Below are 27,275 nucleotides of genomic sequence, written 5' to 3'. Positions count from 1 at the left end.
TATTATCAAACAGAGTTCCGAGACTTATGGTGGTGGAAACCACATGCTCATCAAATAGAAGCACTATATGAAATGGTGGTGGAAACCACATGCTCGTCAAATAGAAGTACTATATGGAAATGTTATGCCAGCTGATGTAGTGTACGAGATCCATCACTCTAGTTGCAGAGTACCTCGGAAAGCAAGCCAGCCACTATCCAGACAAGTTCCAGGTAAACAGCAATGGTGGTCACAGTTATCTATATAAAGACAGATTTGGCTAATAGCGGCTAGTGAAAGAAAAACTGAGAGCGAGCCAACCCCTGCTATGGAATTTCACCTGAGTGGCCTGTAATATTGGTGGATTCATGGTGGGTGGACATTGCATCTAAATCTATATCTACATAACTACTCTGCAATCCACATTTAAGTGCCTGGCAGAGGTTTCATCAGACCACATTTGGACTATTTCTCTACTGTTCCACTTTCTAGTTGTGCCTGGAAAAAATGAGCACTTGAATAATTCCGTATGAGCTCTGATGTCTCGTATTTTAGTATGGCATTCATTTCTCCCTATATAGGTAGACGTAAGTAAAGTACTTTTGCATTTGGAGGAGAAAGTTGATGATTGAAATTTGTCATTAAGTTTCTCTTTTCCACTGAAGGCAGAGCAAAAGATCATAGAGAGTGACTGACTTCATTAATAAGCTCATTTATACACCAGTGTGTTGTTAATTGCTCCATTATTTATTTGGCCATTGTGCTTTTAAAGTTTTGTGAATAAATTTGGATTTAAGTTTGGAATGATGGGTAATAATTGGAGGGATTGTTCTGCCATGTTGTCCAACATACCCTTCAGTTTGTCCTCTGCTACATTTTGATGATTTATCACAAATGTTTAGGTTGTGAACATAGTTTGTGGTGTGTGTAGTTACAAGATTATGTCTTACAGTTTTCTGAATTAGGTATGTCTGTGGTATTTTTGTTTGCTGCAGAATTGTTTACTTTTCCTTTGCCATTAATATTGACAGTATTAAGTGTGCTATTCTTATTTGCATTTTACCTTGGATGTACTTCATTTTTGTCTGTAAGTAACAAGTTCTCCTTGGTCATTGAACTTCATCAATTGTGACACTATTACAGGGAATAACTTGGTTTATCTCTTATGTAGAAATGAGGGGTATTACAGAGCCAGTTGCTGTTTCACTCTTTGCAGTTTATAGTTAACAACGTTACAAGGTTGTATAAGTGAAACAAATTTCATGTGTAATGGTCTTTATAAAGTTTGGATGCATTATTTACTGCAACAATGATGAATTTTGAACACAGTTTATAGATTTGTGGATTTATTAGTCATTTCTTTGTGGACACATGTCCAACTTTGGAAGATCATGTCTAAATGGCACATCAACTACCTTTGGTACTATGCAATATCATTTATTCTTTGGAGCATTTATTAGATGTTACATGTTGTTGCAAGCTACTTTTCAATTTTCACAATATCAGAAGTGCATGTTTTGGAAATGGTGTTGTGAGTGTTTTTCAGCATAAAACTAGTGTTAGCTAAGGGTAAACATAATTTAAACATGTGATGTTTGTGCGTCTTCATTTCAAAAACAAGATAGATTTTGGTCCAGTTTGTTGCCCAGGATGATTGTACTGAACTTTTACCACATGACTTTGGTCTCCCTTAAAATTTCCTATCTCCTTCCATTTTGTTTTGCGACTTGGTGATGGACAACTTTGAGTTTCTGGGCTTTTCTTTGCATTGTTTGCAGGTGAATGTAGGTTTTACTGATGGCAGATTTTACTGGTGGTAGATACGGTTGCAGTTTACCTTTTGAGCTGCTGGTAATGATAATAAGCACATTATTACAAAACTTCTTTTTTGAAGCACAAGGATCATGATTCTTGTTCACAATTGTGATTTTATTCACATTTCTAACTACATTCTAATCACTTGAACACAATACTCTGATATTGTGTTGATCAGTTTTTGAGTCAGTTTTTCCTTTGCTAGTTCAAATCTCGTCGAGAATCTTCAAATTCGATATATTAATTTCTATGTTCTGAAATGTCAAAGATCCTTGTAATTGTTATCCATATTGTTCTTAACACATGTACCACATTACCACTGATGTTTTTCATTAATATACTTGAGACTTATTTTCACTTTATCATGATGCCAACACCAGCATCATTTGCATAAAATTTTTCTTACGACCTTTCTTGAATACATACTACATATGAAACAGTCTCATAATAACAGAATCAAGGGCTTTTCTTTTGCTCTCTTACTTTGTGCCATCTTAATCAACTCCGTTGGCTTATGCGCACTACAATACTTTTCACTATACTCATAACATAGCATCCTAATAGTATGTCACAATGAGAATTTTTACAATTTCAAATGTGTGAAAGATTTGTCTGTCTTTTATTCCTTTTTATAAAGACCATTTAGCAAAGTAACATTACTGGACACGAACCACACTACAAAAACTAAACAATGTCTATTTTAAAAGCTGAAAATGGCCATTTCTTGAATGGCATCTTATTTAGCTAATTTACAAATTATTAAGTTGTTGGGAGACTGTAGATTAACAGGAGAGAAGTCATGGAGACAAGAGCAACTGTGACCTTATTTAGAAACACTGAGAGAAACTTTCCTTCAGCTCCTGAATTGCAAAATTTACTTAGTCAAGGATTACACACATTGTGTGTCATGCCAACTGCAAACTGTGTATTCACATTATCTCCATCAATGTAACAGAAAGAATGAACAGTCACAGATGAACTCCTTTATATTGTTCCCATCCAGTATTTGGTTTCTGAACAATGCAACACAGTACCCCCAAGGTATTTGAATAATTTTTTCCAACATTAATGATGATAACATTTTTAGCATTCTGTAAGCTCTACATGCCTCGTGAGTGTTGGATGCTGGTGAAGATAAAAGTTCAGCAGCAGACAGACCATCTGTATGGGAAATGTTTGGATAAAGAGAGATGTCATCAATGATCACTAGCAAAGTTTGTGTTGAGAATGGGAAAGGCACAGATTATTGCTCATCCAGGGAAAAGTTGGCGTCTTTAATATGTTCAGTAAGTTGCTGATGTTGAAACACCAAAAAAGAGACATATTCTGTAGGTGTTGTGCAACTATCATCTGTGGTGTGGCCAGGGTGGTTGTGTTTTTTAATCTTGGATGAATGAGAAAGTACTTGTATGTAGTGCGAATGAAGTAAGAAGCTTTATTGAGTCAGACATGAGTCCTTTGAAGAAGCCTAAGTTTTTAAGGAGGGAGTGTAGATCAATTTGAACCAGAAAGATGGAATCCTAATAGCAAATGTAGCAGTAGCAGGGATTTCCCCCCGACTAGTACCACAGTGGTTCACCTCTTTGTCTACTTTGGAGGTAATGATGGAATCATTGGTTTTGGTTGAGCAAAAAATCTGAGATTTAGCAGTGGATGGTTTAAGCCATCATAGCCTTACTATGTTGGTACTGTGAACAACTGCAACGAAGGGAAAAATGCAGCTGCTATTTTTCTCAAGGGCATGCAGCTGTAATTTATAGCTTAAGGATGCTCTACAGTAAAATATTCTGGAAGTAAAATAGTGCCCCATTTGGATCTCTGGGCTGGGGCTACATGTGGGAGAATGTTTGGTCTGTTTACCAGATAGGTAGGTAAGAGAATTAAAAAAGTAAAGAAATGGGTGGTTGGGGTTAGGTCTAGGGGAAATTTGTGAAGTGTGAAGGCAGGGAGAATGGAATTTCTGATCATGTGATGAAGGTTTGGAAATACAAAATCAAGTAGGAGTAATCCAGGAGTATCTGTAATAATTTATAGTATTAAATGCATAAAACAGTCACATAGTCTCAGATATAGATATCCTATCTAATAGCTTCCAGGGGCAAGAAATGTTTGATTTTCAGTATTTCATATAATTATTGATTGAGTTTAAAATTTTAAATGCTATCCTAATCTACTGATTAAAAGGTGTAATACTATGTTAAATGTTTAACACAATAAGTCAAGTATTAAAATTAAAAAACTGTGTACAGATCTTGAGGCAGTGTAACTCACGGCTACTAATTGTCCAGACTTTATTCATATAGTATTTGAGAATGAGACCACTTAATGACTTCCAATAAACTTAAGACACAATTTCTAATCTTTTCGAAACTTTTCCTCACTAACATTCCCCTCAAAATAACAAAAGGGAAAAAAGTTTATTGCTTAATACATTTCCACAGTGTTGTTATTGTTGTTGCGGTCTTCAGTCCTGAGACTGGTTTGATGCAGCTCTCCATGCTATCCTATCCTGTGCAAGCTGCTTCATCTCCCAGTACTTACTGCAATCCACATCCTTCTGAATCTGCCTAGTGTATTCATCTCTTGGTCTCCCTCTTATGATTTTTACCCTCCACGCTGCCCTCCAGTACTAAACTGGTGATCCCTTGATGCCTCAGAACATGTCCTACCAACCGGTCCCTTCTTCTTGCCAAGTTGTGCCACAAACTCCTTCTCTCCCCAATTCTATTCAATACCTCCTCATTAGTTATGTGATCTACCCATCTAATCTTCAGCATTCTTCTGTAGCACCACAGTGTACACAGTAAAATTTCATCAGGTATGATGTTCTTTCAGTTGACATAGTGAAATATTCCCACTTCAGCCCCTGTAATCTCATCAAATTCTAATACGTGGCAGCGCTATATGCAGCCTTCAAAATGTCATCTGTAACGGAGGGGTATTCCAAGCAGAGGGCTGTCAGTGTGTTTCTCTTGGTGGAAAACCAGAGCATCGCAGCTTTCATAGGTGCTTTTAGAATGTGTACGGAGACGTGGCAGTGAATAAAAGCACAGTGAGTCATTGGAAAAGGGATCTGTCATCATCACAATGAGGTCGAGCAGACCTGTCCTACCTCCGATCTCCCACATGGTGGCTGGCCACACACAGCTGTGACTCCTGCAGTGTTGGACTTCAGTGTGTTCATCACCACAAAAAATGCAAATGAACTTCTACTTCTCCTTGACAATGGCAGGCCTCTCACAAGTCTGCGTGCCTGGGAGGGCCTCAAAGAAATTCATTGGAATGTTCTTTCTTATCCTGCAGCCTGGATCTCACAATTTCTGTGTTCCATCAGTGTGGCCCAGTGAAGAGCGAGAACCACTACATGGATGATGGGGAGGTTATTAACGCAGCAAGACATTGGCTCTGATGTTGGCCCTACCAGTAAGGTGGTGTAAGGGCATTGCATTGGATAAAGATTATGTTGAAAATGGGATTTTGTAGACCAAAGAGTGGGGAATAATATGGTGTATTGGAATCATTAATAAAAACAACCTGCTTTCAGAAAATAAAGTGTCGCATTACTTATTGAACGCCTTTAACATTAATTGTGTTTGCATCAAATTTTGCAGACAGTATCCACATATAATGATGAATATACCTGCAAAATTATATCATTTTATAACACACAGTTTCGGTGAGATGACATCGTAGATATTGAGATCCATGAATAACTAGCATTTCTTAAACCAGAGTATAAGCTTTTCAGAAGAGAGTAAGTATTTCTCAGTTTCAGTTGTATGTTTATAGAATAATAATAAAAAAAAAACAGTGGTGGAAGGTTCTTTTCGTATCGCTGTACCATATACGACCTATGAGAAAGGAGGGTACAATGCGGTCTTCTAGACACATGCAGGAAGTGGAAAAACTAATTTGTACAAAACTAATAAAACTAATTAATTTAGGTTTTGTGTTTTCAGCCATAAAATTTGACATGCTGAACATTAAATATTTAACACATTAACTCATTTGTAATGTAATCAGACATTTGAAGATGTTTTTTACATGGCAGTTTGATTCCTTGAAGAATTCAGCAGTGAGGAGGTTACTGATGAATAAGTATGAATGTGGGTGAGCTACTACGAAGAACATAGCAAACATTATTGCAGCCAAGATAGACTGTGAGCGACACCAGTAGTTGCAATAAAAGTTTATGTGCTTAATTAGCTCTTGGACAGTCCAGGAAGATGAAATGTGATGAGAGAACTGAAATTCAATAATTGGAAAAGGAAGAGAAGGAAAAGCAGTAGGGGAATGTGGATGGGCGGAAGGGGATGAAAGGGTAATATAGAGATTTTGAAATCAGATTTTAAACAGCAAATCATTTCCAGGGGTAGATGTGTACTCTGTTTGTAATTTATTGGTTTTGTACTGCAGATTAAAACTGAAGAAATTAAACAATAGTGGAAAGTTAAGGTGATAGACCTATATAAATCAAAAGAACCAGGGGCGATTATGCTTTTCAGAGGGAGCTTTAGACAATGATTGTTTGAACCGGGGTGGAAAAAGTAGAAAGGAATACAATAGAAGACCAATGGCTTGCTTTGAGAGAGGGAATAGTGAAGGCAGCAGAATACCAAGTAGATGAAAAGACAAGACCTAGTAGAAATCCTTGTATAACACATGAGATACTGAATTTTATTGACAAAATGTGAAAATATAAATGTGCAGCATGGCTAAGTTGATGGATGCAGGCCTGAATAGGGGAAACATAGATGCAGCCTATAAGAAAATTAAATAGATCTTTGAAGAAAAGAAAAGAATTTTACTATTTGGGTGACAAAACAACAAATAATGTCAGAAGCAGGGAAAATATAAAAAAAGCAGAGAGGCTCTGGCAAGAAGGCATTGCTGAAAAAGAGAAATTTGTTAAAATCAAAAATAATTTTAAGTAAAGAAAGCTTCAAATATGAAGTGTTCATTGTCTCGATCGTATGTAGGTACACTTGATTACTAGTTTGACAGGACTAAGCTGCCATCTTCAGATCTGCAAGCCTACAAAAATATTTGCGCTGTTGTTGTTGTAAATTAAAGACTATACATAAACTCTTCTTGATGTAGCCACAGCGTGCAGGTTATGAAATCATGCCCTGCGATAAACCTCATGTTTGTTTTCGAACCATTGAAACGGACTGTGATCCTGAAGTAAATAAAATTACCTTTACAGAACTTATTATAGTAAATATACAAATTCCAAAAATGCTTCAAATGGCTCTGAGCACTGTGGGACTTAACTTTTGAGGTCATCAGTCCCCTAGAACTTAGAACTACTTAAATCTAACTAACCTAAGGACATCACACACACCCATGCTCGAGGCAGGATTCGAACCTGTGACCCCAGCGGTCGCGCGGTTCCAGACTGTAGCGCCTAGAACCGCTTCGCCACCCTGGCCGGCATACAAATTCCACTATACAACTAAGATTACATTACAATCAAACAATGGAAAATCTAGGATGGAATGTAACAATACGAGAGAAGGGAAGTTGCTACTCACCATATAGTAGAGGTGCTGAGTCGTGATAGGCACAATAGAAAGGTTCACACAATCACAGCTTATGGCCATTAAGGCCTTTGCAGCAGTACACACACACACACACACACACACACACACACACACACACACACACACACACACACACACACACACATTCACGCAAGCGCAACTTGCACACACATGTGCAGTCTCAGAGAGCTGAAACTACACTGTGAGTGACAGCACCAGTGCATGATGGGAGTGGCGACTGGGTGGGGGTAAGGAGGAGGCTGGGGTGGGGAGGGGGAGGGATAGTATGGTGGGAGTGGCGGACAGTGAAGTGTTGCAGTTTAGACGGAGGGCAGGAAAAAAGGTGTGGAGGGGGGAGGTGGTAAGTAGCGGAAAGGAGTGAAATAAAAATAAAAGAAATTGAAAGACATGGTGTGACAGCGAAATGACGGCTGTGTAATGCTGGAATGGGAACAGGGAGGAGGCTGGGTGGGTGAGGACAGTGACTAACAAAGATTGAGGCCAGGAGGGTTACGGGAATGTAGGATGTATTGCAGGGAAAGTTCCCACTTGCGCAATTCAGAAAAGCTGGTGTTGGTGTGAAGGATCCATATGGCACAGGCTGTGAAGCAGTCATTGAGATGAGGGGTATCATGTTTGGCAGCGTGTTCCGCTACAGTGTGGTCCACTTGTTTTTTGGCCACAGTTTGTCAGTGGCCTTCATGCAGACAGACAGCTTGTCGCTTGTCATGCCTACATAGAATGCAGCACAGTGGTTGCAGCTGAGCTTGTAAATCACATGACTGGTTTCACAGATAGCCCTGCCTTTGATGGGATAGGTGATGTCAGTGACCGACTGGAGTAGGTGGTGGTAGGAGGATGTATGGGACAGGTCTTGCATCTAGGTCTATTACAGGGGTATGAGCCATGGGGTAAGGGATTGGGAGCAGGGGTTGTGTAAGGGTGGACGAGTATATTGTGTAGGTTTGGTGGACGGCGGAATACCTCGGTAGGAGGGCTGGGAAGGATAGTTGGTAGGACATTTCTCATTTAAGGGCACGATGAGAGGTAATCAAAACCCTGGCGGAGAATGTAATTCAGTTGCTGCAGTCCCGGATGGTACTGAGTTACGAGGGGAATACTCCTCTGTGGCCGGAATGTTGGACTTTGAGAGGTGGTGGGAGACTGGAAAGATAAGGCACGGGAGATTTGTTTTTGTACAAGGATGGAAGGATAATTACGGTCAGTGAAGGCTCCAGTGAGATCCTCGGTATATTTAGAGAAGGACTGCTTGTCACTGCAGATGCGACGACCACAGGTGGCTAGGCTGTACGAAGGGACTTCTTGGTATGAAACGGGTGGCAGCTGTCGAAGTGGAGGTATTGCTGGTGGTTAGTAGGTTTGATGTGGACGGAGGTACTGATGTAGCCATCTCTGAGGTGGAGGTCAACATCTAGGAACGTGGCTTGTTGGGTTGAGTAGGGCCAGTTGAGGCAAATGGAGGAGAAGTTGTTGAGGTTCTGGAGGAATGTGAATAATGTGTCCTCACCTTCAATCCAGATAGCAAAGATGTCATCAATGAATCTGAACCAGGTGAGGAGTTTAGGATTCTGGTTTTTTAGGAAGGATTCCTCTAGATGGCCCATGAATAGGTTAGCATAGGATGGTGCCATGCAGGTGCCTATAGCCGTACCGTGGATTTGTTTGTAGGTAAAGCCTTCAAAGGAGAAGTAATTGTGGGTGAAGACATAGTTGGTCATGGCGACTAAGAAGGAGGTTGTTGGTTTGGAATCCATAGGGCTTCTGGAAAGGTAGTGTTTGATAGCAGTAAGGCCATGGGCATTAGGAATGTTAGTGTATAGGGAGGTGGCATCAACAGTGACAAGCAGGGCACCGTGTGGTAAAGGGAAAGGAACTGTGGAGAGTCAGTCGAGGAAATGGTTGGTATTTTTTATATAGGAGGATAGGTTCTGGGCAATAGGTTGAACGTGTTTGTCTACAATAGTAGAGATTCTCTCAGTGGGGGCACAGTAACCAGCTGCAATGGGACATCCTGGGTGGTTGGGTTTATGGACTTTAGGAAGCATGTAGAAAGTGGGAGTGTGGGGAGTGGTACGGTTAAGTAGAGAGATAGATTCTGGGGAGAGGTTCTGGGATGGGCCTAAGGATTTGGGTAGTGACTGGAGATCCTGCTGGATTGCTGGAATGGGATCACTGTGGCATGGTTTGTAGGTGGAAGTATCTGACAGCTGATGGAGTTCTTCTGCCATGTAATCCTTGCAGTTCAAAACTACGGTGGTGGAGCCTTTGTCTGCAGGTATACAAATGTTCAGAGTGATTAAAATTAAACTTTCACTACTTGAGGCAGTGCAGACAGAAAACAATTTTAGATGAACGATGTTCAGACTGTGCACTGCAGGATTTGCATTGTTAGTAGTGTTAGTATCATGACTTGCTGTTAGGTGCCAGTTCTGATATAGCAATGTAGAGTTGAAACACAAGCATAAGTGGAAATTACAATTGCAAACTGTTGAAATGGGTCTGAACAACGTGGACAGGGCTTTACTCATAAAACTGTTTTAACAAAATCAACAGCCACAGCGCAGTTGCTCTTCACAAGGACCAATGCATTAAAGGAATACTGGGGTTGAAGAACATAATGTGGAAATTTAAATTAACTGGTGATTTGGGAACTAACTCTGGGAGAGGCCAATGGCCAGTTGCACCACAGATTGTTGAAGAAGTTACAGTGGCTATGGCTGAGAATGTTGGACACAGTGTGCGAGCTTCAAGCAGTTCACTGTTCGAGAAGTGCTGTGAACAGTTGTGAAATGGTATCTCTAGTGTGGTTCCAGTTTAACGTTGATGCAGGTGGTCATCACATTGGACAATGTTTGTAACCTGGAATGTAAACATGGTGTCCAGTAAACAATTGGAAATTAAAATGTGTTTCTTGCAATCATTTATTCAGTATTTCTCTTTCACATGTCCTTATAAGTGTTTCCATGAAGTGTCATTGTTCTAAGATCAATTGCTCTTCATGGGGTTCCTCTCAGTAGCAAAAGTTTAACTGTAACTACCGTGTAGTTTGTTGGATTCAATTTGACCTCTCGAAGTCCATCTCTTTTATTTAGTACCACTTACAGCTAACTTAATGTTCCACTGCTTGGTTCAAAACCTGTTCTCATCAATCATATACGTATGTACTAAGAAACAAATTTCACCTCTAAAATTGAATTGACTAATTGGAATTCCACAAACAGGCGTAGGAATGCCTGTTTGAATTCTTTAAAGCTTGTTGCATCAACAGAGTAACTTTATTGAGCATTAAAGATACTCATTTCTGCTTTACAGTAGGGGGGACACTTGAAACCTCACCTCCAATGCCACAGGCCCCATGACTCAGCTTTCTGTGAACTCCAGCTGTTCCATTAACTTGTTTTACAGCCACACCATTAACCAATCAAACTTCAGGAGCACAAGGCAGTTACTTTCTTTCATTGACCATTTCGTGCTCCCTTGACAGCACTCCTTGGGAGAATACAGCTTCCTACTGAGACATTTTAAAAGTTTGTTACCAGCAGGTGCTGGGGAAACACCAGCCATTTTGGAAATGCCACTGTCCCTTAAACCAGCACAGTGGCCGTCCACCACATCCCATTTAGAAGGATTACAGAAAGATGGTCCCACCACCTCTAGGCTGAATGAAACCATATACTGGAAACCAGCTGTAGCATCAACAATAGCCAAGAGAGCAAGCCTATGGGCACAGCCAGGAAAGATACCATACAAGAAAACAATAATTACTTGCCAAGTAATTTGGGAAATACTGTGAATTCTCCCCCCCCCCCCCTCCCCCCATGTGTTAGCACACATGCGCTGTGACTCTCTCACACAGAGCTGTTGCAAACTGTAATGGATAATCGTCTTTGTTGGGAAGGGATTTTGTTGAGGGTTGTGTTGATATACTCATTTTACATTTTCATGTCCAGTGGGCCACATGCAGTGGCAAGGCTCCTCTCCACTGGATTCTGTTTCCTTCCTTTTGCTGCCAGTCACCCTCTGTTCCAATACGCAGCAGGTTCTTATGAATTCCATCTCTCCACCTTTTCTTTAGTCTGCCTAGTAGTCTTCTTCCATAAGGAGTAAAATCCAGATTTCAATGTTCATCGGGGTTTATTGATCTGTCTCGCTTACTCTCCCCATATGAGCTGCTCAGTTCTCATCAGTCCCACAATTTTTGGTCTTTTGTAGACCTCATCCACCTTACAAGTATGCCAGATCCTTCACTCCCCAGTGATCTCAGAATGTACCAGATCATAGATCTTCCTCAAGAGTTTCTACTCAAAAACGAGAAGATTATTGAAGATTTTTCCAGACTCCATGTTTCACAACCAGGTAGCCCTATGGGTTGGATTAGTGTTTTGTATGGCTGGAGCTTGCAATTCCTTGAGAGGCTGCGTAATTTCAAAAATGGTCTCAGACTGAAGTATGGTTAATTTTCAGCTTGGATCCTCAGTTTGATTTCTGCTTCATGTGAGCTTGGTCTGTAAATACTACCCCATATAGTTAAAATTATAAATCTTTTTGTTGGATCAGGTTCCAACTATCAATGGCTAGAGTGGGTATCTTGTATAGGCTTGAGTCTTTCTCAGTAGCAGAGTCATTTAAAAGGAGACAAATCCTGCTCCCTGCCGCCTTCATGGTGTCGCTCATTCGTCCTTAGATTTGGACAACAGATCCTTGTCATTAACAAATAACAGGGCCATGTCATTGGCAGATGCGATGTGCGCAATTTTCCCATCTTCTACCTTGACCCCGTTGAAATCTTACGGAAATCTCCCATTATTACCTTTTCAAAAACCAAGCTGGACAATGCGCGTGAATTGTGAGTGCTTTGTCTCAACCCTGTTTTTATGTTAATACCTTCAGTGACTTGGTACCTGATTTTCACTTTGCCTATTGAATCAATGTGACAAACGAAAACTAGACTAACAAGTTTCGTAGGTATTCCAAACTAGTTAGGCAATTCATCAGGACCTCCTGGCACACCTTCATAGTGAGCTGTCGCAGTACATTAATGTTGTCCGCAGTTGATCGGCTCTCTCTGAAACCACCCTGATATACACCCATCACCTATTCTGTAGACAGCTGAATTCTATTTTTATGCAGTTGGCCAAGATCTTATAGCAGACGCTCAGGAGGGCAATTCCTCTGTAGTTTGTGCAGTCCATTTTGTCATATACCTTCTCTTCGCTCTTCTCAGAGTTGCTTGGGTGGTTTTCCATACCTCTTCTAACTGTGCTTTTTCCTTGTGCCTTGTGTCTCATAGCCAGCTGTCCGGTTTCTCTTCTCTTAGCTAATGCCTTAATGTGTTTGTGCATTGATGGTAATGTGCTTCTTGACGAAAGCATTTGCCACCTCATTTACAGCATCTTTGACTTCTTTTTGTACTTCTTGTGAGTTTATTTGTGTATCCTCTTTCTGCATAATTTCATAGCAGTTGCTGAGCTAGAGCTGAAATTTGTCTTTCTTTGTTGTGTCTTAGAATGTATTGGTGTGGCAGTGTACTACTTTCGTAAGATTGTTTCTGACAGTGGAATTGGGTTGTGTATATATAGGGTGTCCCATTTTAATCTGTACTGGTCGATATCTCTGGAATGGCACAATTCTGCAAAAAAAGTCTAGTAAAAGTTGCAAGGTTTGAAGTGGGTCATAGAATGGTTACCTTGAAATGGCCTTGAACTCTGTTTTAAAGGTCAAACCTAGTGGCAAAGTAGCTGTGTTGGCAAAACATATGTAATTGGAATGAAAAGTGATTTAATTTTCAGTATGAACGGAGATTTTGTTGAAGTATAAATGTGAAAACACCTCTTCATAACTCCGGAATTGTGTGTCAGGTGGCTAATATCACTTTTTCTCTAATGAATACCGTGTTGTACATCTAGGTGAAGGTATCGGTGAGGGTTTTGTGTTATATTGGTATTACAGCAACCCTGATAAAGTGTTTCCATCACTTTGATTTCTTAATGAAAGAACTCGCCGTATTCCTCACTTTCACCAAAATAGTCAGGGAAAGAATAAAGGTGACTTAAAAGAATCTTGAGGGTCATCAAGCAGCCTACCTACTTGAACTGTTCCAGCTTGTTGGGTACAACAGAAATACTGTGTAAATCCAACATCCTTGAATAATACCCAAGGCTCCCTCTCACTCGTCGTCAGTTTTAATTCAGAACTGGAACCAAACATCATTTTTTATGTGTCAGATCCAACAAACATGACTTGTTTCAGTTTTACTTCTGATACATGACAAAATTTCTCTCAAGGATACTTGCAACATTATCCATTATGCATTGGGTGTGCAGAGTTTATGGAAAAGGGCTAGTGTCTTAAGGGAATTGATACCAAATAAAAATTATGTGCATAAATCATACAGGAGAGCTTTGGTCATAGAAGGTGTTATGCCTTTATTCTTAGTTTCAGTTTTCTTGTGTTGGTTTTATTTTTATTGCCACTTTAAAAGTAATTTCATTGTTGGAATGAATTCGATTGTTTTTGTATCTTTTTCAGGATGTACTGGAGCGTGTACTTGTGGAAATGGGCCTAGGAGGCATAGAAGGAATTGTTCAAGATTATCAACTTCGAGTATTAAATTATAACAACTTCGTTCTTGGAAATTGTTTACGAGTAATGGAAGAATATAAAATGCTTACACAGACGAGGCAGAAGGACATAATTTCTGAACTGGTGTATGTAAATATTTTGATCTAGGACAAACATTTGTAGTGTATGTATATATTTTGATCTAGGACAAACATTTGTAGTAATTTATCAGGATGCAAGTGATCCACAGAAATATCTTGATAAAATTTTTTGTGTACAAAAGATGTACACAACTAAGTCTTATTATTTATTTCCTGTTTCAATGTTTCTTCTTATTATATAATTGGTTACTAACAACATATTCATTCTGTGTCTCCCTCAGAATTCTGTGTGGAATTTTAGACAGTATGAAAATACAGACCATAAAAATTCCTTTAATTAGAAAGATTTTCACTCTCTTTTTCCTGTCTTTTTCGTTTTTTGTTTTATTGTACTATTTTCTACAAACCAAATACACTCCTCTCTTTATCTGCCTCTATTGTTAGCCAGTCATTCAGAACATGTAAGTGAAAAGATAATACTTATAGAGTGGAAAGGGAAAGACAAAATACCTCTCAGTCCTACGTCAGTTAGAAAAAGGGCTGTGGTTGAAAAGGATTGTATTTATTTATTTTTTTAAGCAGGAAACCAAACACTGAAGTTACGATATCTTAAAAATACAGCCTCCATCAGAATCACAAATGGGAAAACATTGACTTTTATAAGTATTTTAATGTTTAAAATAAGCAGCAGATATAAGTCAGGAGTCCTCAGCTCTTGGTCTGTCGGTATCGTTCTCGCTTCCTGTGCACTGGGTCCCGGGTTTGATTCTCGGCGGGATCAGGGATTTTCCCTGCCTCAAGATGACTGGGTGTTGTGTCGTTTTCATCATCATCATCATCATCATCATCATCATCATTCATCCCCATTATGGTCAGAGGAAGGCAATGGCAAACCAACTCCACTAAGACCGTGCCTAGTCAGCAGTGCGGGTCTACCGCATTGTCCCCTACACTCCTCTGAGTATTGGACCTCATCATCATCATCGTCATAAGCCAAGAAATTGAGGAGTGTCTCTCATAGGCTATGTCTGTATAGATTTCCTAGATAATTGAAACAAGTATTACACATTTCAAATATACTGCATAATTTAATGTTCTTATTGAAATAAATTTACATAAATCACAAATGGGAAAACATTGACTTTTATAAGTATTTTAATGTTTAAAATAAGCAGCAGATATAAGTCAGGAGTCCTCAGCTCTTGGTCTGGCGGTATCGTTCTCGCTTCCTGTGCACTGGGTCCCGGGTTTGATTCTCGGCGGGATCAGGGATTTTCCCTGCCTCAAGATGACTGGGTGTTGTGTCGTTTTCATCATCATCATCATCATCATCATCATCATCATCATCATTCATCCCCATTATGGTCAGAGGAAAGCAATGGCAAACCAACTCCACTAAGACCTTGCCTAGTCAGCAGTGCGGGTCTACCGCATTGTCCCCTACACTCCTCTGAGTATTGGACCTCATCATCATCATCGTCATAAGCCAAGAAATTGAGGAGTGTCTCTCATAGGCTATGTCTGTATAGATTTCCTAGATAATTGAAACAAGTATTACACATTTCAAATATACTGCATAATTTAATGTTCTTATTGAAATAAATTTACATAAATATGCATACTATTTACCGGTGAAGTAAGAGAAAGACTACCAGTCATCTATAGCGGATCAATGTATGGAGCACAGTAGCACTTAACAGAAAACAGTATTCATACTAGCTTTTGAGCACTAGTTCTTCCTCTAGCAATAGTACCTACGTTCATACACACAACCACTTAGACACCCAAATGCTTACTTCTATAGCCAAGGCATGGCGTTGCCACAGGATTGTGCATTTGGGTTTAAGTTAGACACGGTGCTTCGCACATTGATCCGGTAGAGATGAATGGTTACCTTTCCCTTATTTTATGTACTGCTCTATCCAGTAATTTCCATTATTGTTATACAAATTATTGATAGGGTTGATGGAGATTTTGTGATTGGAATGTACACTTAAATTTCATACTTTCAGGTTCTTCTGTAGAAATTACCATTGTGTTGAGGCTGACTTTTTCGTTCTGCTTCTGCAACAAATATTGTAATACAATTGGCTGTCCTTTCTGTGGACCAGTACTTAATTGTTATCGAGCCATTTTATTCTGTTATGTGTTAAACTTCATTGTATTTGGTATTTCATTTTTGTAATACTGGGTTGCTCACTCTGGTACAAAAAGAGTATGTTCTCTTTAATTATAATAAGGCATTCCCCACTCTGCCCTCATCCAGACCCACACCCCTTATTATGTATATTTTATGATGTCATATCTAATTCATTTGAACCATTACCAGTGAATGTTATGCTTCAGTACTCAATGAACTGAAGGATTATATCTTACATCTTGCAAAGGAGAAAGTTCTGTTTCACCACAACACTGCACAGTGACTCATCTTCAGCATAAAATGCATGAACTTCGGTTCAAAGAGCCTTCACATCTGCTGTATTTACCAGTTTTGGCTCCCAGCTGTTTTTCCCCAAACCCAAAGGAACACCTGATGATGCACATCATAGTAAGGGATTGAACTTGAGGTAATGTATTCAAGGTATCATGGAGTCAAAAATATGTTGGACTATGTGTATTGATGTACAAGAAAGCTATTTAGGGGGAGGGAATCCCTCCTCCTCCTCCTTCAGTGTGAAATCTTGTTGTGTTTTGATACTAGCATGGCAGCTGTTATAGAGCTGAATATGTTTGCTTTTGCAAGATCTTCGGGGTAGTGAGAGGGATTTGGGGGGGGGGGGGGGGGGGGGGGGAGGGGTTGTTATCAACACAGGCCAGGTTTTGCATGAACTTATGATGGTGACACAGAGGAGAAAGTGATTTAGGCCATTAATGGAAGCTCAGATGAAAACAGCAACCAAGGAAGAAAATGATGGGCAGGCTATCCCTAGTGTATTGAGTAGCTCAGTATTTATCATATTGAAGGAGAGATTTAAATTGGATTGTAAATGGCATGTCAAAGTGCAAATAGCTACACGAATATAATTCAACTTTATTATTTGCATAATGCTTGTGAAGCTCATTACTTGATGTAGAGTAAAGGATCTTGACAAATTAGTGGTGTACTCTGAAAGGAAATCAGCCATTGAAATAATAAAAATGTCTTGAAATGGGCTGCTTGCATTTTGCAATCTCTGGAGGACTGTGAGTTCAATATTGCATCAGAGTATTAAGTGACTTGAGTGAATAAACCTGCAGTAAATTAATTGAGCCAGTGACCATTTTTGATAATTTTTATGTCGTGTACTATATATCTGTGTGACAGCTCCATTTCTAAAATGTGGAGCAGAGATAAATCCTTGTGTCATCTAATATTGTTTAACATAGGGGAATGTCGCCAGAGTCATGTAAGGCCCCAGTTGCAACAACTCATTCCATCATTCAAGAATGAACATTTTTAATTTACAAATTTAAAAAAAAAAAGCCAGTCACTGTAATATTGTTATTGGTTTCAGACACATAATGTACTAATCTGTTGTTAGAAGTATTAATGACATCTCTAATATGTGTTAGTTGCGTTGGGCCTGTTCCATTTTTATGAGAACAGATGAAAAAGGTAATACATGTAAATGTCAGTTGAAATTTTTCTTTGTTTCTAGTTTATTGTATCATTATGCTTGCAGGTGTAAAATTGAAGATGAAGATGGGGATGTGCCAGAAATACACTTTCCAGCACTCGGAGAAGGCTATGCAGTCGATGAATTACAGCCATCACTGGAACCTGGGTTTCAGATGCTTCACAGCCTGGAGCAGGAAGAACAGTAAGACAGTATTTCAGTTTTCAGGTTGCCTGTGATTGTACTTTTATGCGCCTGAGACCGATGTGTGGAGAATTATTTACACAAACGTTTACTGTGTGTGGATTGGGAAAGAGAGCAATGTCCTATTTGAATTGGTATTTGATTAAAGAGCACGGTGTAGCTAGGATGTACCTGCAAAGTGTGCACATTAACATTCTTCGTTTTGATATAATTTACATAGCTGCAGATGTTTAGTTACAGTTTATAACATTCATACTTCTGTTTTGCCGCCTGTGCAGGAAGAGGTGGCTATGAGAGAGGATTGTGTGAGCGGGTGGTAAAGGCAAGGTGGGAATGTAAGAGGTTCCTGAAAAAAGCAGCTGTGAAGATAACAAGTTGTTTATTGAAGACTCTGTGCTGTGCTGGCTGCTTGCAAGCCCTGAGATGGTGACGTGTTTTCTCCACCGAGCACCAGTGGTCTCATTATGCAAGCTGGCCTTGTGGTCCCTGTGACAGCGGCTTGTATACTCAACAATGGAGTATCAACCACGGCCTTGGATGACACCTGTGCCCACCATGATGAGATGCCCATCTTGCGATGGAGTACAATGGTGGATGCACACTGGTAGTGACCTGCTGCCCTCTGGGCTGGAGTCAGCCATGCTGCCAGTGTTGACCTGGGATAGCCAGGTGCGCTATGACACCAAGTCTGGGAGGACTCATGTGTAGAGCTTTTGCCTCACCATGGCCTCGAACGGTGATTTCTACAGGCAGGTCCATGTGGCGCCCCATCCTGCGCAGCCGCATTGTGCTGATAGGGCTGTGAGATTGAGAATAATTTCGTTACAAAATGTTCAGTATTTATACACTGAGGTGACAAAAGTCATGGTACAGCTCCTAATATCGTGTCAAACCTCCTTTTGTCTGGTGTAGTGCAGAAGCTCACTGTGGCATGGACTCCACAAGTTGTGGGAAGTCCCCTGCAGAAATGTTGAGTCATGCTATCTTTATAGCTGTCCATAATTCCATAATTGTGGAAGTGTTCCTGGTGCAGGATTTTGTGTATGAACTGACCTCTTGATTATGTCCTATAGATGTTCCATGAGATTTATGTCGGGTGAACACTATTTGCGAACAACTGAGGCCTGGTGACAAGGCACATTGTCATCTATAAAAAGTCCATTGTTGTTTGGGAACATGATGTTCATGAATGGCTGCAAATGGTCTGCAAGTAGCTGAACAGCCAGAAGACCCAGTCCATTCCATGTAAACACAGCCCATGCCATTATGGAGCCATCACCATCTTGCGCCACTACCATCTTGCACACAGTGTCTTGGTGACAACTTGGGTCCATGACTTTGCAGGGTCTGCACTACACTCAAACCCCCACATAAGCTCTAATCAACTCAAATCAGGATTCCGACCAGGTCATGGTTTTCCAGTAATCTGGAGTCCAACTGATATGGTCACGAGCCCAGAGAGGCACTGCAGGCGATGTTGTGTTGTTAGCAAGGGCTCTTGCGTCAGTCAACTGCTGCCACAGCCCGTTAACACCAAATTTCGCCACACTGCCCTAACTGTTACTTCATCATATGTCCCACATTGATTTCTGGAGTTATTTCTCAGTTTGTTAGCTAGTTATGTGTTTCATTGATCAATTTCACAGTAACCGTTATGATGTCAAGTGCATCAGAAATGCTCACATGAATCAAGGTGTTTTTTAAAAAGCTTAAAATTTTTATTGCCTACCCCATTCCCTTAAATGGCACAAAATGCATGTATTATACATATAGATTTATTTATTCCTATTCAAGAATTCATCTGTGGTATAGAAGGAGTTGTCAAGGAGATATATTTTCAATTTATTTTTAAAACTATTGCTGCTGTCCGTCAGACATTTTATTTCATGTGGTAATTTATCGAAAAGTTTCAAAGCAGCATATTTTACCCCTTTCTGTGCCAAAGATAGGTTAAGTAGAAGATAGTATAAGTCTTACTTTCTTCTAGGATTATAATCATTAATGTCACTGTTGTTTTTAAACTGGTCCATGTTGTTGATAACAAATTTTATTACTGAGTAAATGTACTGTGAGGCTATTGTAAGAATTACTAACCTTTTAAGCAGATGCCTACAAGATGTGCGACTATGAGCCCCAAACATTATTCTAACCACTTTCTTTTGAGCAGTGAATACATTTTGCCTGAGTGTTGAGATACCCCAAAATATTATTCTTGCCAGTCTGTATTAGCATTGACAATTCTTTGCAAACCTTCTGCTCTCGGTCGTTAAGTGAAGGCCATTGGCCGCTGAGTTGTCTGTTGTGACAGGTAATGCCTGAAATGTGCTGTTCTTGGCACGGTGGATCTCGGAATACTGAGTTCCTTAACGATTTCTGAAATGGAATGTCCCATGTGTTGAGCACCAACTACTGCACAGTGTTCAGGGTCTGTTAATTCACATTTTGCGACCATAATCTCATCGGAAACCTTTTCATATGAACCACCTGAGTAGAAATGACAGCTCTGCTAATCCACTGCCCTCTTATACCTTGTTTATGTGATACTACCACCATCTGTATATGTGTATACTGCTACCACCTCACTGTTTAGTCAGCAGCATCACACTTATTGTGCATATGCGCCAATACCAGTCACAAATCCTAAAAAATCACTGCCATTGTCAAGTGCGGAAAGCTGTCTTGACTCTTGGTGCACAAGTCTGTGTAGTACCACTGACAATTGGACCTGGCAGAATGTGCTCTGAAGTTTTGTAATCAGTGCTGCTGCAATAAATCATTCAGGCTCGCACTAATGTGTCTATATTTGCCTCATTCAGGCTCACACTAATGTGCCTATATTTGCCTATTCTCCCCTTCCCCCCCTCCCCCAACCTCCTCTGTGAACAAGACCTGCTCTGTTGGGTCTACCTTAAAATCAGTTTCATATCATGCTTCATGTTTGTACAAAATACAGAGAAAATGATAGATAACATAACTGGCAGCTTGCTCACTTTGGTTAGATACCATATCCAATCTTTGTTACTATGCTGCTTATTGCTATTTTATTTGTGAGTATTTATTACACCAATTGTTGCCTCTCTATCTCAAAAGAATTGAAGTTATGCACAGCAGAGTTAGTCACTGTGACACTTGGTATTGCGGCAACCAAAATCAGTGTCATATGATGTTGTTCTCTGAAATTGACCAAGGGAATGGATTAGATCAGGTTCTAAAGTTTGATTTGTGAGTGTCAAATTCATTGTTTGAAATAATTCCAAATTTGATCTGGCCATTACACCTATGGTTGTGAGATGTTCACTTGCATAATTCCCACAATCGTCGCTAGTAGCTGGAAGGTTGTTCTATTTATGTTGCACTTGGTCCCATTGATTAATAACCTACTTCTTCTGAAGTTCAATCTGTCTGGTCTCCATGAGCTTCACCTGCTCATAGTAACTCACTGCTATTGCCACGTCATGGTAGGTTCAGTCTGGGTTCCCCAGTATCACTCAGACTATCTAGTCCTTTCTGTCTGTCTGGAACAGTTGTATTTCACATGTGGTTATGCTGGCTTGCATTATCCTGGTGAGACACTATGTGACCTTCCCCCTTCAACAGTGTTGTAACTCCTCCTCTATCATTATTGAATACCAGCTACCGTAGCTACCATCTTCCAAAATTAATACCCCCCTTCCCCCTCCACCAATGCCCTTCCAGATGCTCATGTGCAAGAATTTTTACAAGAACTCTCCACTTTATTGGATACGTGTGAGTGGTGTAACAGTGAAACTGTCATGTTTTCCTGTTACTGGGAATCGAATTAGAATATGCAATCATACTTTTTCAATTTGTACTTTGTACTTTAGTGATGCTATGTGGTAGTAGAAGGGTAGGTTTTGTCTACTGAGTTCCATAATCAGGCTTACCTCAGGTGGTAACTCGCTCCATGCTTTCTGTAATCCGGTTCAGGTGGCGCTATGACTCTCATTCCATCCTATCTTGCCATTGATGTACTGAAACACACACTAGAGGGAAACATTCCACGTGGGAAAAATATATCTAAAAACAAAGATGATGTAACTTACAAAACAAAAGTGTTGGTATGTTGATAGAGACACTAACAAACAACCAACACACACACACACACACACACACACACACACACACACACACACACACACAAAATTCAAGCTTTCGCAACCCCTGGTTGCTTCATCAGGAAAGAGGGAAGTAGAGGGAAAGGTGAAAGGATGTGTGTTAAAAGTGATCTAATATTGTTAGAGTACAAATCAGTTTGCTGCTGGTGTACAACTGAATGGTGCAAAATTATCAGTCTCAAGCATTTCAAATGATTTTGACGCTTCCAGCAGCCTCTGCAACAGCACTCGCCTACATTTCCAGTCTTTTCGCTGTGCACTCTGGATGCAATTCACGTATTAATCCACACTTGCTTTCCTTCTTCTCCACCAGTATATATATATATATATATATATATATATATATATATATATATATATATATATATATATATATATATATGATGTGCGGATGGATGTGTGTGTGTGTGTGTGTGTGTGTGTGTGTGTGTGTGTGTGCGCGCGAGTATACACCTGTCCTTTTTTTCCCCTAAGGGAAGTCTTTCCGCTCCCGGGATTGGAATGACTCCTTACCCTCTCCCTTAAAACCCACATCCATTCGTCTTTCCCTCTCCTTCCTGAAGAAGCAACCATCGGTTGCGAAAGCTAGTAATTCTCTGTGTGTGTTTGTGTGTTTTGTTCATGTGCCTGTCTGCCGGCGCTTTCCCACTTGGTAAGTCTTGGAATCTTTGTTTTATATATATCACTCTCTGGTTTGTTGCCCTTCACCCTCTTTCACCAGATAACACATTATAATATGCTTCCTGTAGATTTCCTCCTTAAACTTTGCTGGTGTTATTACCCATGATCCTGCACAGCAGTTCATCACATGTGCTAAACTATGATTGCGTCCTATACTACAAGATGTACAAGTTTGCTTCCACCGCTTTTTCCCCAACATTTGAGGCTTTAATGAAACAAATTGGTTACACATGTATCATTCAAATGATGAGAATTAGGCTCGTAAACAGACATTTTCAATCAAGAACAACTTTATGATGCAGACACAAATGGACTACTGTTTGAATAAGGTTATGTTGACCGAGGTCCAAGCTAACTGCCTGACGTCTGTGATCTGTTTCTTTCAACTGCTACTTACCATTGTCATCACATGTCGGCAAACAGTGGAAGCAAAGTTGTACACCTTGTACTAATGGTCACTGTCAGCTCTCTACACTGCCTGCCACTCTGCAAGATCATGACCCTTAACTTCCAACACAACTGCCTTCCTTCTTAATGTGTCTGCATTCCCGTGATTCTTCACTTGTTTGTATACTACTTTATACTTGCCTTTGCTAAGTCTCAGGTCCCATCTTGCCTGCTGCTAGATGAAGCCTTCAGTGCCATTAATCACTTCATAGCAGTGTGGTCGGTCACTACCCAAAATTTTTTCTGTGAACATTTCATCTAAAATATGTGACACCATAAATGAGGCCCAACATCTCTTTCCATGTCTTTGAATAGTTCTTCCCCACCACAATCAGCCTGTCAAGATGCATAGGCCACAGGGTGCTCTTCACCTATAATCTCCTGGTCTAGACAAATCCCAGAGCTTGATTAGATGCAGGACATGAAAGGATAAACTCTGTCGGGAAGGTCTGGAAGTACTAGAACTGTGCTGGATGTCAACTCTCTTTAATTCTTCAAATGCACCCTCACAATCATTTGCCCATATAGACCTCATGTTGTTCCTTGGCAACTGTGCGAGTGGTTGTGATACATCAGCAAACCTTTTCATGAATTTTCTGTAATAAGTTGAGATCCCCGAAAAAGATTTCAGTTCCTTAATCAACTTAGGCACTGGGAACTCTCATACAGTGTGCACTGGCCTCTGGTCCGTCCTTATTACATTTTTACTAATTATACCACCTAAATACCCTACCTCTTGTAACACAAAATGCCAATTCTCTGTATTCGAAATGTCAGATGAGCAGTTCTACACTGGTAACAGCTTGCCCTAGCCAGAATGTCATCCTTGTCAATCCATCATCAAAATCCTGCCACTGATAACCTTCCGTTCCCACTATTTTTCTGTGGCTGGCGATATTGACTGTGTAAATGCCCCTGCCATCCACACTTTTAACACTTAACTTTTGTGGGGAAATAACCCACACCCATCCTGTATTCCTGTGGAAATGTCAATTTCTTCACAGTCCATCGCTAACACAATAGCAGAATGTGGATCCTTTGCCGCACCTGTACATGCCGTTTTTGAAATGTCCTATGGTAATCCCCACAGAAAAGTATCAAGTGCACTCTGCTCACTTTCCTGCAACAAAGCTATGTTTTTAATTTTCCCAATGATTCACTGTCGTCTCATAGAATCAGTTGTACTGCCAGTGGTCTGTATCTTTCCGACACAAAATTTCAGTGACTTGGTGTCTTCATCAGATGTTTTCTGAGAATGGCAGCTTTGCTGATCGGGTTCCATGTTTATACCTGGATGGTGCCTGGTGTTCACTATGCCATCTGAGCCCATTGTGGCTGTCTTCTGCAATGACGGTCGTACAATTGCAATTCGTATTAGGACTTCCAGGCAATTTGTTATTGCTATTGTGACACTATAGATGTTCCTCATTTTGTTCGCAATGGCTGCGGATTTCTCTCCTGTCCATGTCATTGTCCTGGCATTATGAATTTGGTATGCACCTGTGAGGTGCAAATCCTGCGGCATCAGGCTGCTGTTGTAGTTTGCATCTTATGTCCACCACGCTGCAGCAGACTCTCGTGGCAGTAGCTGCTGTCTGCTCCCATGTTGCGTGGTGCCTAAGGTTTCAGATGGTTGATGTTGCCTATCTTGTCCATGACAGTTGGAAGTAGTTGTCGCTTGGAGCTCCACGGGAAATCTAATGCTATTAATTACACCTACAGCTGTCTGAGGTTCATTGCTGCAGAAGGGAACTTTCTTCCTGCGTTTCTGTAGTAGTTCCAGAACTGGGTCCTGTGCCATACTGAGTTGGTGTCGTGCTTCTTGGTTGATCAGATTCTCTGTTATATTGTTTGCAATACGTTTAACACAATTTAATCTGTGTTTAACGTGCAGGCAACGTCCTGCTATTGCTGATTTCATGGTCAGCCCTACCCTCCCTCCTCCATGTTCCTGTATGCTCGCACAAGTAGCTCTTTGGTTTCCCACCCCTAACCCAATATCCCTCCCCCTCCCTGCCTCTGCCTCGTCCTTACCTCCATCACGCTCAGTTGCTCGCAGTCTGTCCTCTATGGCAAGAGATGGTAGTCATGTGTGTACGAGTTGTATTTGTGTTAATGTTAGTGTGTGTTGTCTACTTGAGAAGAAGGCCTTTTAGCTGAAAGCTTAGTCGGTTGGCAGTCTATTTGTTGTTCCTGTCTGCAACTCAATATCTCCACTACATGGTGAGTAGCAACCTACCCTTTTCATAATACTGTCACTTTGTGTTATTTATTGTAATAAAACATATCATTACGATATAACACTATTTATAGATCAGCCAACTCTGATCTTGGTCTGAAAAATGCAAAGAAAACGAAGCAGGAAAGCGCTTGAGAAAGCAATACAAAATTTGTTTTTCAGAAGTAAGTTGGGGGGGGGGGGGGAAAGCTTTCAATGTGTAGTCAACCTACTCTGGAAATCCTAGCTTGTTTCTAGAGTCATAAATGCCCTTTATTTTGTTGTTGCTTTCAGTGTCATTTAAGCAGAGAGTGTATCCAGTATTATTTTTTACAGCAGAACGTGTATATGTTTACTTCTTTCTTTTTGTAGAATATATGTTTTAACTCTTTAACTGCTTGTGATGTATATATATGTGTCACATTCTTGTGTGTGCCCTGTGTTAAATGACTTTCATGTGCGGTAGAACTCAAATGTGCTGGTTGTTGTTGTGCAAATTTAAGATATGTATGTTCGTGAACTGTGGGAAAACCGGATCAGAAGAAAATCGAAGCATTTGAGATGTGGTGCTACAGACGAGTGTTGAAAATTAGGTGGACTGATAAGTTAAGGAATGAGGAGGTTCTATGCAGAATCGGGGGGGAAAGGAATATGTGGAAAATGCCGACAAGGAGAAGGTACAGGATGATAGGGCATCTGTTAAGACATCAGGGAATGACTTCCATGGTACTAGAGGGAGCTGTAGGGAACAAAAACTGTGGAGGAAGACATATTGGAATATATCCAGCAAATAATTGAGGACATAGGTTGCAAGTGCTGCTCTGAGATGAAAAGGTTGCCACAGTAGAGGAATTCGTGGCAGGCTGTATCAAACCAGGTCAGAAGACTGATAACTTAAAAAATATTGTTGGACAATGGAAACATGTTGGCTCTATGTGTGAATAACGTTTTTGCTACACTAGGTCGATGATTGTCTCCGAAAACACCGTCATCAAGGTGAATGGTGGCTGGAAACGTGCAGAGTGTAACAGACACAGGCTGGTGGGAGCATTATTATGCAGTGGGAGACATTCTTCTGCACTTGCATGGAGCTTGTGGTACTAATCAAAGATACGCCATCAGAGGTGAACCACCCTCATCGCTTCATGATTGATATCTTCCGCAACAATGATGTCATCTTTCAGCTGTATAATTGTCCTTGTCTTGGAACCAGAACTATGCTACAATGGTTTGAGGAGTATTACATTGACCTCATGTTCATGTCTCAGCGACTATATTTGCCTATGTAAAGCCTATGAAAATCATTTGTGTTGTTATCAGGCGCCATCACCGCACATGCGTATAAGCGGCCTGGTATTTACATGAATTACTTGACCTGTGTGTAGACATCGAATGTGACAAATCTCCACAAACCTCCCAACAAACTGCCAGATCCCTGATATGCAGAATCAGTGATGTACTTCGTTCCAAATATGGACAAAGAATCTGTTAAGCAGGTGGTAATAATGTTTTCGCTCATCAGTGAAGACGGTAAGAGTTAATTTCTTGTCTGAAAACCACTTCTATTTGTAGGATTATATTGCAAGAACGTGTGAGGAACGAACAAAGATGTGCAAGTAGGAACATAGAGAGGTTACTTATAAGTAATGACATAGGGGATGGCTATAATTTTCCTTACATAGATGCAATAACTGATGCAGTAACTAGTGAAGGTTGCTAAGAAAAAATGAACAAAGTAGTAACAACTGTCATGGAACTTTGTGTGGAAAGGGGACACACACTGTTAAGTTTATTTCACCTTAACAAAGCCCCTATCTTCGATGCTCCTGACTAAAACCACAAAACTAACCATCTGTAAAACATTGATCAGACCAGTCTCTGAAATATGGGCTTTGACAGCAAAGGATGCTGAATCACTGAATGAATTCGAGAGAAGGATACTCAGGAGAATCATCGGTCCAATTTGCGAAAGG

At 40.3% G+C, this 27,275-nt stretch overlaps 1 protein-coding gene across 7 annotated transcripts in view; it reads left to right on the top strand.

Annotated features, from left to right (window-relative positions):
- The window catches only part of LOC126335504 (uncharacterized), a 141,184-nt gene that overhangs the window by 89,785 nt on the left and 24,124 nt on the right, over positions 1-27,275 (top strand). For all 7 annotated transcript variants that reach the window (XM_049998851.1, XM_049998852.1, XM_049998855.1 and 4 more), the window contains exons 7-8: positions 13,887-14,065; positions 17,683-17,820. In XM_049998851.1, coding sequence (XP_049854808.1) covers positions 13,887-14,065; positions 17,683-17,820 — 317 coding nt within the window. The remainder of the gene's footprint in view (positions 1-13,886; positions 14,066-17,682; positions 17,821-27,275) is intronic.

The sequence above is a fragment of the Schistocerca gregaria genome, chromosome 2, assembly GCF_023897955.1.
Source record: "Schistocerca gregaria isolate iqSchGreg1 chromosome 2, iqSchGreg1.2, whole genome shotgun sequence".
Lineage (NCBI taxonomy): Eukaryota > Metazoa > Arthropoda > Insecta > Orthoptera > Acrididae > Schistocerca > Schistocerca gregaria.
This window is presented reverse-complemented; position numbering and strand designations above follow the sequence as displayed.